At 51.3% G+C, this 19,048-nt stretch overlaps 1 protein-coding gene across 7 annotated transcripts in view; it reads right to left on the bottom strand.

The window, feature by feature from the left end:
* Positions 1–5,687: 5,687 nt before the first annotated feature.
* EVC2 (EvC ciliary complex subunit 2) overlaps positions 5,688–19,048 on the bottom strand; it is a 131,685-nt gene continuing 118,324 nt past the window's right edge. For 5 of the 7 annotated variants that reach the window (XM_040488201.1, XM_040488209.1, XM_040488229.1 and 2 more), the window contains 5 exons: positions 15,609–15,823; positions 14,057–14,144; positions 11,400–11,596; positions 8,608–8,709; positions 5,688–6,448 (listed from right to left, as the gene is read on the bottom strand). In XM_040488201.1, coding sequence (XP_040344135.1) covers positions 6,178–6,448; positions 8,608–8,709; positions 11,400–11,596; positions 14,057–14,144; positions 15,609–15,823 — 873 coding nt within the window. In that variant the 3' untranslated portion in view covers positions 5,688–6,177. The remainder of the gene's footprint in view (positions 6,449–8,607; positions 8,710–11,399; positions 11,597–14,056; positions 14,145–15,608; positions 15,824–19,048) is intronic. The other 2 variants (XM_040488219.1, XM_040488238.1) reach the window with 2 other exon arrangements.

Genomic DNA, 19,048 nt, shown 5'->3' on the forward strand with positions numbered 1-19,048 from the left:
GGGCTGACGGCTCAGAGCCTGGAGCCTGTTTCCGATTCTGTGTCTCCCTCTCTCTCTGCCCCTCCCCCGTTCATGCTCTGTCTCTCTCTGTCCCAAAAATAAATCAACGTTGAAAAAAAAAAAAAAAACCAGATGAACATAAGGGAAGGGAAACAAAAATAATATAAAAACAGGGAGGGGGACAAAACAGAAGAGACTCTTAAATATGGAGAACAAACAGAGGGTTACCGGAGGGGTTGTGGGAGGGGGGCTGGGCTAAATGGGGGAGGGGCACTAAGGAATCTACTCCTGAAATCATTGTTGCGTTATATGCTCACTAATTTGGATGTAAATTTTAAAAAAATAAATTTAAAAAATATATAAATAAATAAAACATCAAAATAATAAAACAAATAAGGAAAATCTAAGAAACTCATAGCGAAGGGGAGTTTAAAGAGACATGATGATGGCAAGTTATGTGATATCCTTGAGTGAAAAAAAAGAACAGAGCCGCAGTGACGTTTGGGACAACATAAGGCAGATCAGGTGGCACTGAAGCTCCCAAAGGAGAGGAGAAGAAAGGGGGACAAAAAATTATTTGAAGGTATAAAGACCGAAATGTTTCTAATATTTGATGAAAACTGCACAAGTCCCCCAAAGGCCAGCAAACCCCAAGGAGAAAACCACACAAGGGCAGCCATGGCCAAATTGCTGAAAACCTCTGATTAAAAAAAAAAGAAGAAGAAAAGAAAAAAAGAGGCTGCTCTTACATTAAAAAATTTTCAAACAGGCAGAGGGGAAAAAAATACAGATTATGGAGAGGACCATTAAACCAACACAACAAACGTTTTGTCAGAACCAATGGAAGCCAGAAGACAGAGGGATATCGTTAGAATAGCGAAAGAGAACATTTTAAATGCTGCAAACCTAGAATTCCATACTCAGTAAAAATATTTTCAAAAATGAGGGCAACAGACTTTTGACATAAAGGGTGAGAAGATTCATCACCAAGCAAACTTGCACTAGAAGAAATGTTACAGACATTATGTAGAGGGAAAATGATACAAGATGGAAATATGGATCTAATTTTTTTTTAATTTTTTTTAACATTTATTTATTTTTGAGACAGAGAGAGACACAGCATGAACGGGGGAGGGTCAGAGAGAGGGAGACACAGAATCTGAAGCAGGCTCCAGGCTCTGAGCTGTCAGCACAGAGCCCGACGCGGGGCTCGAACTCACGAACTGTGAGATCGTGACCTGAGCCGAAGTCGGACGCTTAACCGACTGAGTCACCCAGGCACCCCTGGATCTACATTTTTTAAAAAGCACCAGAAGTTGTAAATATTGCATGAACACAAAATACAATTTTCTCATTTTATTTATTAAAAATTTTTAAAATGTTTATTTTTGAGAGAGAGAGAGAGACAGTGTGAGTGGGGGAGGGGCAGAGAGAGAGAGAGAGAGAGAGAGAGAGAGAGAGACAGAATCGGAAGCAGACTCTAGGTCCGAGCTGTCAGCACAGAGCCCGACGTGGGGCTCAAAGTCACGAACCATGAGATCATGACCTGAGCCGAAGTCGGACGCTTAACTGACTGAGCCACCCAGGCGCCCCCAAAATACAATTTTCTCATTTTAAATCTCATTAAAAGATAACTGCTTCTGAAAAGTAAAATGATATTGGTGTATATGGGAGTTGAACACAGATAGAAGCAAAATGTGGCAAATAGCATCAGAAAAGATGGAAAAGGGAATCCTAGGTATACAGTGTAAGATTCTTATATTATTCGTGAAGGCAGATAGGACTATTTGAAGGTGGAAAATCTTTAGTAAAAGGGTATATTGTAAACCCTTGGGCAGCCTCTAAAAAAAGACATACAGAAATTCAATAGAGAAGATAAAACTGAATCATAAAAGATGCCCAACTCAAAAGAAGGCAGGAATGGAGGAAAAAGTAACATTAAAGACTGAAAAACCAAACAGCAACTCGGTAGACTGAAGCACAGTCACAGCTGTATCCAAGAAACACATGAAATATAATGGTCCACACATCCCAGTTAGAATTCAGACACTGTCGAAATTCACGGTCTGCGGGGAGCCAGTGTGGTTCATCTCCTGGGGCTGGGGGAGGAAACCCCTTTCCCTGAGGACAATTCCCAAATGAAGGTGAACTCGGTGGTAGCGGTCAGTGTTGTGGTTGTCCGTGGTGTGGCGGCTGGCACTGCCTTTGGTGAGCGAGGGCCAGAGAAGCAAGGGCGCGCACAAGGCAGGGACGGGACCGGTCCTTCTCGCTCCCTACCTGCAGCTGCGTGTTGGAGAATGGAAGTCAATGAAAAGCCTAAGCAACTGTCTCTACTTCTGGTCCATCCTCCACAAGGCCTTTACCCTCCTGAAACACATTGGATAACGGCACTCCTCTGTTTAAAAACTTTCTAGGACGGGGGTACCTGGGTGGCTCAGTTAAGCGTCCACCTCTTGCTTTCGGCTCAGGTCACGATCCCGTGGTTCGTGAGACTGAGCCCCACATCGGGCTCTGTGATGATAGTGCAGAGCCTGCTTGGGACTCTCTCTCTCTCCCCTCTCTCTGCCCCTCTCCTGCTCTCACACACTCTCTCTCTGCCTCTCAAAACAAATAAACAAACACTAAAAACACTTTTTAAATAAATAAAAATTTTCGGGGTGCCTGGGTGGCTCAGTCGGTTGAACGCCCGACTTTGGCTCAGATCATGATCTCGCAGCCTCTGGGTTCGACCCCCGCACTGGGCTCCGGGCTGACAGCTCAGAGCCTGGAGCCTGCTTTGGATTCTGTGTCTCCCTCTCTCTCTCTCTGCCCTGCCCCTGCTTGTGCTCTGTCTCTCTCTCTCAAAAATAAATTAACATTAAAAAAAAACTTTAAAAAGAAAAGCTTTCTATGACAATAACAATACCTAACGTTTATTGTGTGTTCCTGTGTCAGGCACATTACAGGTATCATTTCATTAACTCTTTAAAATAGGTGAGGAAACAGATCCACAGAAGATCGGTGGCTTCCCTTGGGCCACCCAGTGGATGGCAGATCCAAACCCAGATCCACCTTATCCTTTGTCATACTGTCACTCAATGGTTCCTTGGAAAGTAGGGGCTCTTTCTACAGACATAACCAGGAAAGCATCAGAGGACAATTCATGGAGGTCTTAGAAGAAACAGAGAGTCTTTGGAGGTCTTTCAGCAATGGAGTGACTTAGATATGGCTACCATGGAGCAAAGTGACTGGGGCTAGCGTGGAGGGAAGGAGGTGCTAGTTCCAACCAGGAGAGAGGTGGTGATACCCCTGGGCAGAATAGGGGGCAGAAGAGGACACAGATGTCGAGGCTAATGCAATGATACAATCAGCACGATTCGGACACCATAGCTGGGGGCTCAGAAATGGGAAGGTGTCTAGGCTGACAGCTTGGAACCACCCGCCCAGAGAGGGGACATCCATGCGGAAACGGGTTTTATAGAAAGCTAAAGAGTTCAGGGTTGGACATGCTGAGGTTGAGACATCTACGAGGGGTCCAGGAGGAGATGTCCAGCAAGCAGCAGACGTAAGTGTCTCGAACCCAAGAAGTCTAGCCTGGAGACAAAGATTTGGGGTCATAAACATAAAGCTGTTCCCAAATATCCCCGGTCAGGTTGGCTCTCAATCCCAAATCCCACGGCATGGTTCTCATATATCTATTTAATCCCTTGTATTTAATACTTATTTATTTTTGTGTCTGTCGACTCTCTCAGACTAAACTCGTCATCGTAGACAGAATCCACAGGGCGCTGAGCTGCAGGCAGGTTTAGCCTTTTTCTCAATTTCATGCAGCTTATAAGTAAAGGAGCTCAAACTTGAACTAAGTCCCCTCAATCCAAGTTCCCTGGAGCTTCTCACTCACGAGTAAGTTTCCATGTATTGTGGCAGGAACAGCCCTTCTAGCGGGGCCACTGTCTTCACCTAGAGAGTCAACAGGAATGAAAGGAGCCACAAAGCTCAATTTTGTGAGCAGGTAAAAATATAATAAAACAAAGAAGCTACATGTATCGTGTGCCAACAGGGTATTGGACGCGATAGACCTAAGAGCCACTATGCGCACTCTTTACGGCATCTTTACTCTAAGGTAGGTATTAGGACCCCTGCTTTACAGACGAAGAGGCTGAGCTTCAGAGAGGTAAAGTGACTTGCTCAGAAGTTGCCCGGCCAGGGTTTGAATCTGATTTACCTGATCACAGAAGCACAGGCTTCCCCTAGCCTGTCTTCACGTTTGTCACGCAGTAGGTTTAGAGAAAGTACATCGAGTAATTAGTCTTCCTCTGTTGGGTTACAACAGGGAGTTATTCTTAGGTGGAAATGCTTTATTTTAAACAGCTTGGGCTCGTCCCGTTGTTGCCGATAGCCTCTTCAATCAACCTTCAGCCCATAATTTTGAGCTCTGTTTGAGATCCTCGTGTGCAATCTACTTTCAACCATGCACACACCTGGGAGAGTACTATAGATGCCGGAAACTATTAGAAAGTCAGATGGGTCACCTTCAAGGGGTAGAGGAGGACACTCGCGTGGCAGGCCCACACCACAATCAAGTGCTTTATGGATCCGGTTCATCTAATCCTCAAAGGGATTTGCGTCACCATTTTGTTGGTGTGGAACATACGGCTCTGAAAGGTCAGGTGACTTACCCAGGGACACACAGCTCCCAAGTGGCAGGGCGGGATGGACTCCAGCCATCTTACACCGAAGATCGTGCGTTTTCCACTCCACTACCCTCTGCGCGAAAATCACTGTTCTCTGTCCTTTCTCTGCTCACCGGGCCTTCTGATGGGAAAGCTGGCCCCATCAACTCTCCTCTCCTACATCTGAACTTTTTGCTCGGGCATCTCCATGAATGCAGCGACATGGCCACGTGGCGGCTCGTGATGGAGGTACGACCCCCAGCAAAGGTTCACCACGTGACATGCCTGCTGGTGGGAAAGTGCAAAGACTTGGCTTTCTGGTCACCAACCCACAAAATGTCTCGTGGCAGATAAGGGTTTGGACATTGGGAGATCTGGTTGCCAAACCAGACCCTTCCCCTGTAGTGGTGTGATTAAACTCTCTGAGTCTCAGCTTCCTTGGTTGTGACCGGGGAGTAGTGATGCCCACCTTGTTGGGGCGCTAGTGAGGACTAGAAGTGGGCTGAGGTAGCTGGAAGCAGCAGCGACGCTCACGCAGCAAATGCTTCATCAGGAGCCCTTGTCCTCCCCTTGCTGGTGACAGGATCCCTTCTCAATCACTTCCTACCCTCGGGAAAGCTCATGGGGTGAGCCAGTCCCACTGCAACCAGACATCATCGGCTTGACCACGTGTGACGGTAGGAGGGGTGAGAGCAGATCAAAGATTCTGTGAAACACCAGGACCCGTGGGCAGTGTGCCCACTGAGCGAGTGCGGGGCAAGGGCGAGGATTTGGGGCCATAAAGCGTAGGAACCCCGATTCTGCTACTTACTGACTTTGTGAGCCTGCACACATCACCTCACCCTCTTCAGCCTTTGGATTTCCTCATTTGCAAAAGGCGGAAATAACTGATTCGAGTTGGAGATCGTCTACCCCAGGGCTGGCATGTTTTCTGGCCCCTGGCACGATAGAGGGCAAATCTCTGCTGTTCACGACGTCCAGCCAAGACCCAAGAGGTAATTAAAATAAAGGGTTCCTACACAGAGCAAAACCAAGTTCCACCGAGAAGAGCGTTGTGTAATTTATTTTCGAGAAGAGTTCTGTGTAATGTATTTTCGAATGTTCCCTTGATAAAAACAGAATATGTAACAAATACAAAATGCAAGAACAGAGAGCCCCCTTGGACACACAGCCCATAAGCAGCCAGGCGGTGCCGGGGTACAACCTGGGGCCTGGGGTCTCCTCCACACCCTCAGAGGGGTAGCGCCACAGTGCTCAAGGCTGGTCCTGTGTCTCGTCACGTCCCTTGTGATGCTAAGGACAGAGAACCTTCTGGAAATTCGGGAGACAGCTTGAACTGAGTCCTTGAAAGTCGTGGATGTTGGGGGTGTTGGTGTCTTATGCACGTGCAGTTTCTATCTATGAGTCGTATGCTACAAATGTGTGTGGATGTGGGCATGTACACACACACACACACACACACACACACACAGGTGCGCAGGGGAAAAAAAAATCTGTCTTCAGACTCCAGAGAGCTCCCTTTGGATTAGTCCAGGCCCAAGGCCCAAGTGGCCTTTTTGGCATTCAGAAAGTTCTTCTTCTTTCTCCTGGGAGGAAAATGTAGTGAGATCTCTGGCTCCTTTGGATTTCTGAATATGAAGAGCTTCTCGCCTGTGTTCAACAAATCGATGGCTTCTGCCCCTACGATGGGCACAGCGGCCACTTCTCCGACGGACTCCAGGGACAGGTGTGGCCAGCTTCCTTTTCCAGGCAATGCCGCCCTCTCTCTGAGAGGGGGACATGGCTTCCGCAATACGCTAGAGAAAGAACAGATGGTCAGATGTGTTGTTTTTGGCAAGTGGCCCTCCTGAGTGTCCTGATGGAGCTCTCCCCGCCTTGGATCCTTAGGTCCTCAATCAGATGTCATTTAATTAAGTAAGTAATTTAAAAAGTTTTATTTATGTATTTGAGAGAGAGACACACACACACACATGCACAAGTGGGGTAGGGAGGGGAAGAGAGAGAGAGGGAGAGACACAATCCCAAGCAGGCTCCATGCTGCCAGTGCAGGGCCCGATGCACGAACCGTGAGATCATGACCTGAGCCAAAATCAAATCAAGGGTCGGTAACTTAACCGACTGAGCCACCCAGGCACCCCCAATCAGGGGTCATTTAAAAAAATTTTTTTAATGTTTATTTTTGAAAGAGATAGAGAGAGAGAGCAGGGGAGGGGCAGAGGGAGAGGGAGACACAGAATCCGAAGCAGGCTCCAGGCTCTGAACTGTCAGCACAGGGCCCGACACGGGGCTCAAACCATGAGATCATGACCTGAGCCGAAGTCAGACGCTTAACCAACTGAGTGCGCCCCGATCAGGTGTCATTTGAATGGAAGACTTTCTCCCTGTGATCACGAGACTGCCCCTGAAATTAGCCGAAGCCCGCGGCAAGTGGCATGACTTACAGACGACTCTTCCTGACTCATGACTGAACTTTGCAGGAGTTCTGTGAGCCCGCTGTTATCATGTCACTAGCTTGACATCAGCCCTGGTCAGAGTAGGGATAGCACGGAAACTGGTAAATGGCACAAAGCAGAACCCCACCCTGGCTGTCTCCCCACCAGTCAATTATTCAACATTTACCAGGGCATCATGGCCCGTGAGCCTCATACCAAAAGCAAGCTGATGAGATCTGACTGCGAAACAAGAGTCAGCAGTCAGGCAGACTGTGTCTGAAACAGGAGTTACACTTTTGGGGGGAATGTCCCATAACAGGATTGCTGGAATCCTGTCCATGAGCGGTCCAGCCCCTAGATCCCTGGATACTCTTGACAATGGCCAGAACTAACACCTAAAGGCCACAGGGTTCTCTCCGTGCCCACGCAGTGCATGACGAGGCCACATCCCAGGGGGTCACCTCCTGGAAGTCACTGACAGGCTTGCCGGCCCTTCTGGGACACATGTGACAGATGAGGCTCCCTTGCCTCCTGCATTTGCAGCTGGTATGAATCTGAGCAAGGATTCCACCCAGCTCTGTGTGATCCAGTCTGTCCTCCTCCTGCCATGGCTCCCCAGTGCCTCCGGGCAGGGCAAAGGCTGGCGGAATGAGCTGGGGCGGGGGTGGGGGAAGTATTCCCCCTGATCTGTACTCACCCCACTTACATCAGTGCAGCCTGGGCGTGCCTTCACTTCCCGTCCTTATCTGGAGGAACTGATTTGCTCCTTCGTGGGGCACTTCATGTTTACCCAGCTTGCATTTGATTTTCTTGGCTTGAGCTCAAAACCCTGATCTAAGTTCTATGGGACTAAATTCTGACATCCAGACTATCAACAATGGCTCCAGGATTTTTGTCATGGACAGTTCTTGAAGCTTGGCGTCGGCCCCTTTACCTCAGTCAAGAAATTACGGAAGGGACAGGCCTCAGGGTACACACTTCCCTTGGACATCGACCGTTTCCAGAGCACACACTGGATATCGTCACTTTCTACCCTGTTATGAATCCACCTGACCTCACTCTTTCTCTAAAGCTTTTCTAGGAAGAAACACAGGAGGTACTTGTTCAATTGGTGGGAGCAATCTAAAACCATCCTGCCCCCAACTTTCCTCTGACATCCAGGTGTGAGGAAACCACAGCCAAAAGAGAAAGGTGCTTGATGCTCTGGAAAAATCACCGGCCTGGAAGCCTAGGGGTTAGCCAGATGGTCCCAAATCCCATGGCCACTGAGTCACTAGTTAACATAACTACTGTCGTTAAAGCGCTAATAAGTGATAAGAGAACATTCTCTGACAGCTAGAGGCTTATCTTCAGCTCCTTAACTAAGCCCATTGAGTAAAAATTGTAGTCTTTAGGGAAGGAATGTGGGTAGCTTGGAGTCACCCTCCCCGGGTTACTCGGGGGCCCCTGGCCTCCCGTCCTGCTCACAGGCGCAGCCGGGCGGACCCGCTGCCCAGCCCACCGGAGCAGGTGCCCAGTGTTACCTCTCCTTCCTCTCGCGGGCCCAGAGCATCTTTTCCAATCCTCTGCTTGTCAATTCTCCCCGTAGTCTGCTTTCCAGGGCTTGCCACCAGCCCTGGTGCTTCCTGAAGGCAAGAAAGGAATGTCTTACGTTATCTGGAAAAATAGGCTCCTCCAGTGACCCACGATCCCCAAAAGCACGATGGCACGCCATCCCTCAACGTGACCTTGAGCGGGCAGGAAGAACTCATTTTCACGGCTCTGTCTCTCTCTCTCAAGGCACGCTGATCGAGCACCTTCTCTGGGCAAGACACAATCTCTGTCCCCAGGAGGTTCCCGGTCCGGGGGTCAGAGCCGGGCAACGGGCGACATCAGTCAGGCAGGAGAAGGCTGCCGAGAGGTGGAGACACTTGAGCGGAGTCTGGCGTCCCCACGGAGGGAGCACACAGAGCGTCCGTGGAGGGTATGCGTTCTCTGTGCCGACGTATGGACTGCCCATCCCTGGAGGGCACGCTCCATGCGGAACGACTCTTCCTTACTCTCCCACGGCTACTAGTGCTACAACAGCGGACACGCTAGGGGCTCAGTAGTGTTTTACGAATACATTAAGAGAGCTGCAGTGGCCCGGTGGAAGCTTGGAAGGAGGGCTGCCCAGGGAGCGCGAGTGTCCAGCAGAGGACTGTGATTCCCTGCTGTAGAAAGGACATTGCAGTGTCACACAGGAGAGGGACAGGAGGGAGATGCTGGAGGGCCTTGGGCTCAGGTCAGTTCACTAAAGAACACTGTGGAGCTGAGAGTCCTGTCCGCGCTCCGCTCTGGCCAGGCTCTTACTCTGCTTCTGCTGGTGCACACTGCCCGGCTGGGGGTGGAGACAGACCCTCTCCCATGTGTCAGACTCGCTCTCCCGGGAGCGAACTTCTGGGCAGAGAAAATGGTCCTCTGAGGGCAGCACCCCAGAGAGCAGGTCTTTCGTACTCTCCTGGTCCTGCCCGTCCCGGGACCTGGGGATTCGGCCCTACCTGGATTCTCACAGGTTCCCCTGCCACATGCCTTCTTGCTGAGATCAGTCCATCAGATTTGGTTGCTTGAAACCCAAGACCCTGAACTTGTGACCAAGTACTAGGTGCTCGGGACTCCCTTGACCTCAGAGACAGTGACAAGTGGCCTAGAGCTCCAGAACTGAGTCCAGGTGGCCACGAGGCCAGACAAAGAAATGGCATGCTCTTGTTCCACACTCATGGTGATGGCCGCTCTGGGTTCTCTTGCCTTGTCTATCAGCAATCGCTGTTCACCAGCCTCCCAAACTGAACTGGCTGAAGGTGCAGCCCAGTAGGGTGGCCACATTCAGGTTCAGGGTCACCTCCAATACCTGCCATCTGCATGTCCCTCCCTCTCTGTGCACTGAGAGAAACCACCCTGCGCAGTGCAGCTCTCTGACCACGCCCACACACAGCCCTGACCAGGCCCCCACCCATCCCTGGCCACACCCACATCCAGCCATGAACACGCCCACACGCAACCCTGACCACACCCACACTCAGCACCGCCTTCACCCACTCAGCCCTGACCACGCCCACACCCACTCAGGCCTGACCACGCCCACACCCACACCTGCCCTGACCACGCCCACACCTAGCCCCTAACTGTTGGGCCCCGCTGCCCTGAGGGACTCATCTGGCCCCCCCGTGGACTCACACCCCTACCCCACAGCTCCTGTCCCCACAGTCCCACCCTGCCTTTCACCCAGCCCTACTCTTCGCCCTTGGCGGTGCTCCTCCCTTTTTTTGGTTGAGATGGAGAAAAAGACACTGCCCCCTTCTTCAGGAAAATAATGTACATACACGTGGGTGAGCCCTTCGGCGGACTCGGGGGTCCTGGCGGAGGAGGCTGGCTTCACTACCCGGCGTCCAACACTCTTTCCGGGTGCGGCCGCGGCTTTTCTTGCTACCTCGTCCCCCTCAAACTCTGTTCTTCGGCGGCACCGCCGGCTGCTCCCCACACCCCCTCGCTCCACAGCCCTGCTTCCTGCCTTGCCTTCTAAAGAGCCCGTGATGCCCAGATTCACACCTGGCACCTGCTCCTGAAGGGAAGCGTCTATGCAGCGTTGTCCATAATTGAGCAAAACAGGAGTCCAAACCAAACCTCCTACGAAGGTGTTTCAAGAACTGTGGAAAGTACGAATTTTAAACTAATAAACAGCAGAGATCATAGCCTAAGGGATCACGATTGTACAGAAGGACGTCTGCACGCGGCCAAGAGAGAAGGCAGTAGGCCCCCCTGACTGTGCCATTCGGCTGCGAAGGGGGACGTAGGTGCCACATACTGGGGTTGCTGCACACTCAGACGTACTCCAACATGTCTCTACACACTCGCACACACACCCGTGCGCACACCAAACGCACTCCTAAAACCCTGCAAGGAAACTGCAAGAAAATGCTAATGGCCCTTTTCTCCAGGTATTAGAACCATGGGTATTTCTTTTCCTTCTTTTTCCTTTGATGCATTTATTTTTACACTTTAATTGTGTGTGTGTGTGTGTGTGTGTGTGTGTGTGGCATTTACGGCTGGGGAAACACCTTAAGATTCTACTTGGAAAATAAATTGGCGATGGAAATAAACGTCTGGACGAAATACTTAGGCCTACCATGACTTCAAAAGGATTCGCGGCCCCTGGTCTGGGTGTCCTTTGCTCCGTGAGCGATGAAGTGCAGACCGGGAAGGTGTGTACGTGTCCCGGGCCTGCTTCCTCCCTCCATTTGTTGCCTTCGTGGCATCTCACCCCGTTTTCCAAAAGCAGCCTGGATACCGCACTCACCCCTTCCTGCCCAGGTCGGCCTGCTCCCCACCACCATCATTCTCCGCCGAGTGGTCCGGATGCTTCTGGCTGCCCGAGTCCAGCGCGGCCAGCAGCTCGGCCGGCGAGGCCGTTGGCAGAGCCACACTCAGGAGCCGGCGCAGCGTGCCCCCCGGCACCATCGCCAGCCTGGACAGGTACGACGCCAGTCTCAGCTCCTAGAAGGGTTAACAGGAAGCTTGCACCTCACCGCGCCGACCCTGACAAACAACACGTGCTAACGGATGACAGTCTTAGGACTTTTTGTCCCAGGGAGATAAATATTTTAGCAGCTCAGTCTTGAAAACACATTCCCAAATTCACAGAGCTGTCAAGAAGAATCTATTCGGTCATCAGGACACGTCCAAAACCTCCATCTATCCTCCCAGATGCTCTCAACTCCTGCTGCGCGGCCACGGCTCTGGCCTGTAGTGGGGCCAAGTGGGAATGGTCCCCAATTATGCCATGGCCCATCCCTGGATGGATGCTGCGTGAGAAGAGCCAATCTCCACGAGTCATATCCTGTTGTGCATCTTTCTTTCCAGAACCGACAAAATGCAGAGATGGAGAAGCGCTCAGTGGTCGCTGGGGGTTGGGGATGGGCGGGGGGGGGGGGGGGGGGGGCGGGACAAAGGCAGGTCTTTCTGCCAAGGGAATAGTTCTGTATCTTGATTGTGGTGCCGGCTACATGGATCTACATGGGATAAAATGACACAGAACTGGACACTTTGTAACTGATGTCAGTCTCCTGGTTTGATATTATATGAGTTTTGTAAGATGCAGCCATGGGGGGAAACCAGTGAAACGTGGCGGGGGGGGGGGGGTACTGGAGCTCTCTATACTATCTTGGCAATTTCCTACCAATCTAAAATTGTTTCATATCTTTTTTCTAAAGCTTATCTATTTATTCTGAGAGAGAGAGAGAGAGAGAAGCCAAGAAAGATGGAGAGAGAGAATCCCAAGCAGGCTCTGTGCCGTCAGCACAGAGCCCGACTTGGGGCTCGATCTCATGAACCGCGAGATCATGATCGGAGCCAAACTCAAAAGGCGGATGCTTAGCCAACTGAGCCACCCAAGCGCCCCTAAAATTGTGTCAAAATAAAAGGTTAAAAGAGACAGAGTATGGGTTCTGCATTCTGGCAAACCCGAGCTGGCTTCCAGCCCCACTGCACAGACAGGACTATGTGTGTCCTGGAGCAATGCCTTTATTTCTCTCTGTCCTCGGCGTCCTTATTTGTAAAGTGGGGTGACAGGAACCCTTATGGCAGAGGATTCTGTGAGCACAAAATGAGCCGGCGTGTGTAGAACCAACCGTCCCACACTGGGGAGACACAAATAGCACCTCCAAACAACGCTGCAGTCTGGGGGACGAAAGTCTGAGGTCACTTCCACTGGGCTACAGTCAGGATGTCAACAGGGCCCCTGCTCAGGCTCTAGGGGGGCCACACGTCTTCCTGCCTCTTCCAGGTTCTAGCTGCCGCCCGCCTGCCTTGGCTTACAGCCTTTCCGGCATCTTCACAGTGTGTCCCTCCAACCTCTGCTTCCGTCACTGTCACCCAGCCCTCTCTTCTCACCGTGACTGCTCCTGCCTCCCTCTTACCAGGACCCTTTCCCTCCTTCCTGCATGGATTTCTGTTGTGTACTAGAGAGTGAGCCAGCAGGGGAGGGGCAGAGAGAGAGGGAGACACTGAATCCGAAGCAGGCTCCAGGCTCTGAGTTGTCAGCACGGCGGGGCTCGAGCTCACGAGCCGTGAGATCTAACCTGAGCTGCAGTCGGACGCTTAACCGGCTGAGCCACCCAGGCGCCCCTCGTACACCTTTCCTTTATATGCCTTGATTTATTTTCCAGCTCCTGAGAGCAATGGACTTGATCTTTGTGTTGACTGCCGAAATCCCAGTGTCCAGGATAGTCCCTGGTGCTTATTAGGTGCACAGTGAATATTTATTCAGGAACAAAACCTCTTCAGAGGATGTCAGGGTCTTTGAAGTTAAGTGGACTCTAAGTCACGCCTTATGTGATGAAGAAAAAAATCCACTTTGTATACAAATGGCTGTGGTCACGCTGGAGCCGCAAGGGGGTAAGGAGTTCGGTGAGGAATGCGGGCAGGGTCCCGGCCCCTCCCACAGCACAAGGAAGCCTCCCGCCTCGCTGGGTTGGAGCCCTTCGTGTCTCAGGCGGCATCCCCTTCCCAGTTTATTCGCGAAGCAACAAGGTCGCGTCTTGCTTTAAAGGGAATGTGAAGCAGCATGAAATGGGAAGGCTGGAGCATTTCAGGAGAGTAAAACCTGATTTCATGGCCAGCTCTGCTCCTGGTGGCGCCTGCTCTGTGCAGGTCACACTTGTGCCAGACCGAGAAGAGGAGAAGAGAATGCCTGGGAGCCCTTTCATTCTCGGAAAAGCACCTGACCAGGGAGGTCGCGACTGCTGTCACCGCTGCTGCCACTGTGCCCGATGGGACGTCCTCGGCCTGCTGGCCCTGGGCCAGGCACCTGTCATAAATCCATTCAAGCAGTTCCCTGGGCTCCACTGTCACCCCCCCCCCAACCCGTGCTACAGGTGAGGACACGAGCACTCGGAGGAACAGGTGACATGATGCGCTGACAAGGGCTGGCCCAGAACATGGCTAATGGGTGCTCACCTGGCTGTACAGGGTCGTGAAGGTGTCAAACTCCATATTTTCCAGCAAATCTTCAAGCACGACGCTGTGGTCTCGCTCCTCCCTCCAGCTAGAGTGCAGACAAAATCTACATGAGTCCACGTTAGTTAAAATGTGACCCTCGGAGAAGATCATCTAGTTATTTAAATAACGATCACAAGGGGGGGCCTATGTGGCTCAGTCGGTTGAGCGTCCGACTTCAGTTCAGGTCATGATCTCACAGTTCGTGGGTTTGAGCCCCACATCGGGCTCTGTGCTGACAGCTCAGAGCCTGGAGCCTGCTTCGGATTCTGTGTCTCCCTCTCTCTGCCCCTCCCCCACTTGCATTCTCTCTCTCGTTCTCTCTCTCTCTCTCTCTCTCTCTCTCTCTCTCTCCCCCTCTCAAAAATAAATAAACATTTAAAAAATCATGCATCTGATCTACATTATATATTTTTAAATATCTATTAAAATAGATGGCCACAAGAGGCTAAACCTCTTCTTGCCTAGAACACTTTGCAAATAACATGTTATGGAGGCCCACCAGGACAGAGGGCTCCTCAAGGGGAGAAGTTTTGTGGGAGACTTTTCTGTGGCTCTGCTGGGCCATCTGTGGTCCTACTTGGAAAAGTCTTAAGATTAGCTGTCACGCTCAAGAAAGACCCAGATCTGGGGTCCTAGCCCACCACGTTCCCTGTGTGGCCATGGACCCAGAACCGTGTTCCTAGCCTGGTCCTGGCTCTGGCCACAGAAGCTGGTGCCACCTTTTCACGTGAGGGTCCCTCTCAGTCTTTCTGACTTCCACACGAGAACTGCACTTTGCTGTTGTGTGTACAGGCAAGCAAAGTCGGATAAATTAAAACAACCCAGAATCTCGCCACCCAGGGGTCACGTCCGCTACAATTTGGTCTGTTTCCTTCTAATTAATTTCTGCCCTGTGCGTTTTCATAAAGGGAATCACACTGTGTCTATAGTTTGCACCCTGTCTTTTCCACATCAACATTCTACTCATGGTGGAAAATGATGAAGCTGTTCAAAAGTTACGTTTCCCAAGAGTTCTTGGCAAAGGCCAATGGTCTGTTAGGGAAGAAGAATGCAAAGTGCAGCCCTAACAAAGACCGGGCTTCTGTCTGTTCCAAAGCAGGATGCAAACGGTTACGTTTACCGTGAGATCGGAGTCAGGCCTGCATTCGCTGTATTGAGCCAGTGTTTGGATAACCCGCTGTGGTTACCAACGATGCTGCCACTGGGGGAGGCTGGGGGAAGGGCACACGGCGATTCCCCGCACTATTTCTGCCCCCTTCTTGTGAGTCTATAATTATTTAAAAGTAAAAAGTTCAAAACATATGTTCAGTAAAAACTTCAATGAAACCAAGTATAAGAAGATGTCAGGGACCAAGTGAGCTAAGTTAGCAGCAGGTGTCTGAGCACTGGAGGATGCCTGACACGGGAGCATGACAGCCCGGGGACCGCGTCCGGCGGGGCTGGGAGGCCGGGTGCCAACCAGGCCTACAGGGGACCGACGCCACACGGCGCCACAGGGCGCTGGGCTCACCTCTGCTGCTGGTGTTCCAGTAACTTCCGGCCCTTGCCCAGGGCTTGCTGCAGGACAGCGGAGACCTGCCGATCGGAATCCGCGTCCTCGGGCTCGTTCAGAAGCCCGGGCCCGTCGCCGGCCCACTGCTGCCGACTGGCCAGCGCCCGCTGCAGCTGCGCGGCCTCCTGGTTCGCCAGCCTGCCCTCCAGCTTCCTCCCCAGCTCCTGGAGCTCCTGTGTGCGCACAGAGGGGTGGCGGTGAGCACAAGGCAAGTGGGCCCGGGGTTACATCCGACCTCCCGGACCCATGTGACCTGGCCTCCCGCACCGGTCCGGCCGTGCAAACAGCACAAATCGACGACTGCACCGGGACCCCTCATGCCTCCCGGCCTTTGTGCACGTGGTTCCTGACACCCGTGGGGCCCTCCTCTGCTTGCCTGGCCAATTCTGGGTCTCCTTTCAAGCCCTGGCTCAGGAGCACTTCTTCAGTGAAGGGCTCCTGAGGTCCCTCGGAAGATACAGACTCCCCCTCTCCTAAGGCGCCCACTCACCTCCCCTGTGCGACGTGCCCGTCACAGACCGAGTGTCTGGGGCCTCTCACAATTCATGTGTTGAAGCCTTAATCCCCATGGGATGGTATTTGGGAGTGGGGGTTTGGGGAGGCATGTGGGTTTAGACGTCGTCTAAGGTAGGGCCCCATGATGGGATTAGTGTCCTAAGAAGTGGAAGGGAGACACCGGAGCCCCTAATCTCTGCCACGTGAGGAGTCACTGAGTCTGCCGGCCGGGAAGAAAGCCCCAAGCAGCAGGTGACCGCTGGCACCTTCATCTTGGACTTCCAGCCTCCAGAACCGTGAGAAAAGCGTCTGTTGCCTCAGCCCCCAGGCTATGGTGTGTTGTTATCGGGACCAAGATGCTGCCCCGTGTCTGCAGCTGCTTGAAGTCCCTGCACCTTTCTGTACAGTGTGAACCCCAGAGGGCAGGGCGACGTCCCCACCTCCCTGACTGCAGCGCTCAGCACCGTGTCTGGCGGCTGGCACCTGCCGCTGACATACGTGGGGCATCAGCACACATCCGTCCGCCCGGGGGCGAGGCCTGCACGGGGGCACAGCACCCCAACAGGACCCACGGCGTGCTGGGCGCTGTGCTAAGTGCTTCCAGAGATTGCTCTCACTGAGTCCTGTAACGGCCCTATGGAATGCATAGTCTTCTTGGCTTTTTTAATTGCTTAATTTACGTCCAAGTTAGCATATGGTGCAACAATGATTTTAGGAGTAGATTCCTTAATGCCCCTTACCCATTTAGCCCAGCCCCCCAGCCACAACCCCTCGGGCAACCCTCAGTTTGTTTTCCATGTTTATGAGTCTCTTCTGTTTTGTCCCCCTCCCTGTTTTTATATTATTTTTGTTTCCCTTCCCTTATGTTCATCTGTTTTGTCTCTTCAAGTCCTCATATGAGTGAAGTCATATGATTTTTGTCTTTCTCCGGCTAATTTCACTGAACATAATACCCTCTTGTTCCATCCACATAGTTGCAAATGGCAAGATTCCATTCTTTTTGATTGCCGAGTACTACTCTGTTCCACATTTTCTTTATCCATTCATCCATCGATGGACAGTTGGGCTCTTTCCATACTTTGGCTATTGTTGATGGTGCTGCTATAAACATGGGGGTGCATGTGCCCCTTCGAAACGGCACACCTGTATCCCGTGCATAAATGCGTAGTAGTGTAATTGCTGGGTCATAGGGTAGTTGTATTTTTAGTTTTTTGAGGACCCTCCGTACTGTTTTCCAGAGTGGCTGCACCAGCTTGCATTCCCACCAGCAGTGCCAAAGAGAGCCTCTCTCTCCGCATCCTCGCCAACATCGGTTGTTGCCTGAGTTGTTCACGTGAGCCATTCTGACAGGTGCGAGGTGGTATCTCAGTGTGGTTTTGATCTGTACTTCCCTGATGATGAGTGATGTGGAGCATTTTTTCATGTGTCAGCCATCTGGACGTCTTCCTTGGACAAGTGTCTATTCATGTCTTTTGTCCATTTCTTCACTGGACTATTTGTTTTTTGGGTGTTGAGTTTGATAAGTTCTTTATAGAGTTTGGATACTAAGCCTTTATCTTAATGCCATTTGCAAATATATTCACCCATTCTGTCGGTTGCCTTTTAGTTTTGCTGATTGTTTCCTTCTCTGTGCAGAGCTTTTTATCTTGATGAGGTCCCAGTAGTTCATTTGTGCTTTTGTTTCCCTTGCCTCCGGAGGCGTGTCGAGTAAGAAGTTGCTGCGGCTGAGGTCAAAGAGGCTTTTGCCTGCTTTCTCCTCGACGATTTTGATGGCTTCCCGTCTTACATTGAGGTCTTTCACCCATTTTGAGCTTATTTTTGTGTCTGGTGTAAGAAAGCGGTCCAGGTTCATTCTTCTGCATGTCGCTGTCCAGTTTTCCCAGCACCACTTGCTGAAGAGACTGTCTTTATTCCATTGGATATTCTTTCCTGCTTTGTCAAAGATTGGCTGGCCATATGTTTGTGGGTCCATTTCTGAGTTCTCTATTCTGTTCCATTGATAGGGGGTCTGTTTTTCTGCCATAAGTAATGCATCGTCTTATTTTCCCCATTATGGATAAGGAAATTAAGGCAGACGAGCTAAAGCAGGCTTCTGTTTCATGCAGTAATTAAGTGGCAGAGACCACTTAAGACCATTAAGTGGCAGAGAATTTGAGGCCAGGCCAGGGGAATCCAGAGTTTGTGTCCTTAATCATTGGCTAATCTGCCTCTCGTTGGCCGAACAGAAGAAATCTGCATTCTTAGGCCACCAGAGTCAGATAATCTGGCTACAAGAGACTGTCTACAGCTCAGTGGGTAAGGGGCACAGGGGAGACTGGAAGGTCCCACGACTTGTAGAAGGCAGGCACCTTGAATCCGTTACTCAGCAGACAGGCCAGTGTTCTAAGTGGGGTTGGAGGGTAAGGCTGGGCTTTAGTCCTAAGGGGCCTCGGATGGGCTCCATGAGACAATGGTGGTCCATCATCTTCCTAAAATAAGTGTCAAAGAGTCTGCTTTCCTACTGAGGAGCCAAAGTTTGCATCTAATTTTCAAAAGGTTCTCAAAGCACCCCCACCCCCACCCACTTCCAGCTCAGGAATACTCAAGAACTAAGAGAGAAGAAGAAAGGGCCAGAGAGGTAAACCAAAGGCAAAGTGTGGTGAGCACTTGGGTTTTGCCCGCCAGGGCCATGGAAGACTTTGGACACTTCCGAGGAGGGTCCTCTAATGCGCATCCTTAGAGGATTTCTTAATTTCTAATTATGGCCATCCATCTCGTTGCGGCATCCCATATGGAAAGAGAAACCAGCCCAGAGCTTCCAACAGCGTTAATGAGTATCCGACAGTCTGTTGTGTCAGCACATCTGGAGCCTGGTCCCGGACCAGACTCTCGCGGAGATGCCAGCCCCGGCCACCATTTGGGGA

This window comes from Herpailurus yagouaroundi, unplaced genomic scaffold (genome assembly GCF_014898765.1).
Source record: "Herpailurus yagouaroundi ecotype Mexico unplaced genomic scaffold, PumYag 28, whole genome shotgun sequence".
Classification (NCBI taxonomy): domain Eukaryota; kingdom Metazoa; phylum Chordata; class Mammalia; order Carnivora; family Felidae; genus Herpailurus; species Herpailurus yagouaroundi.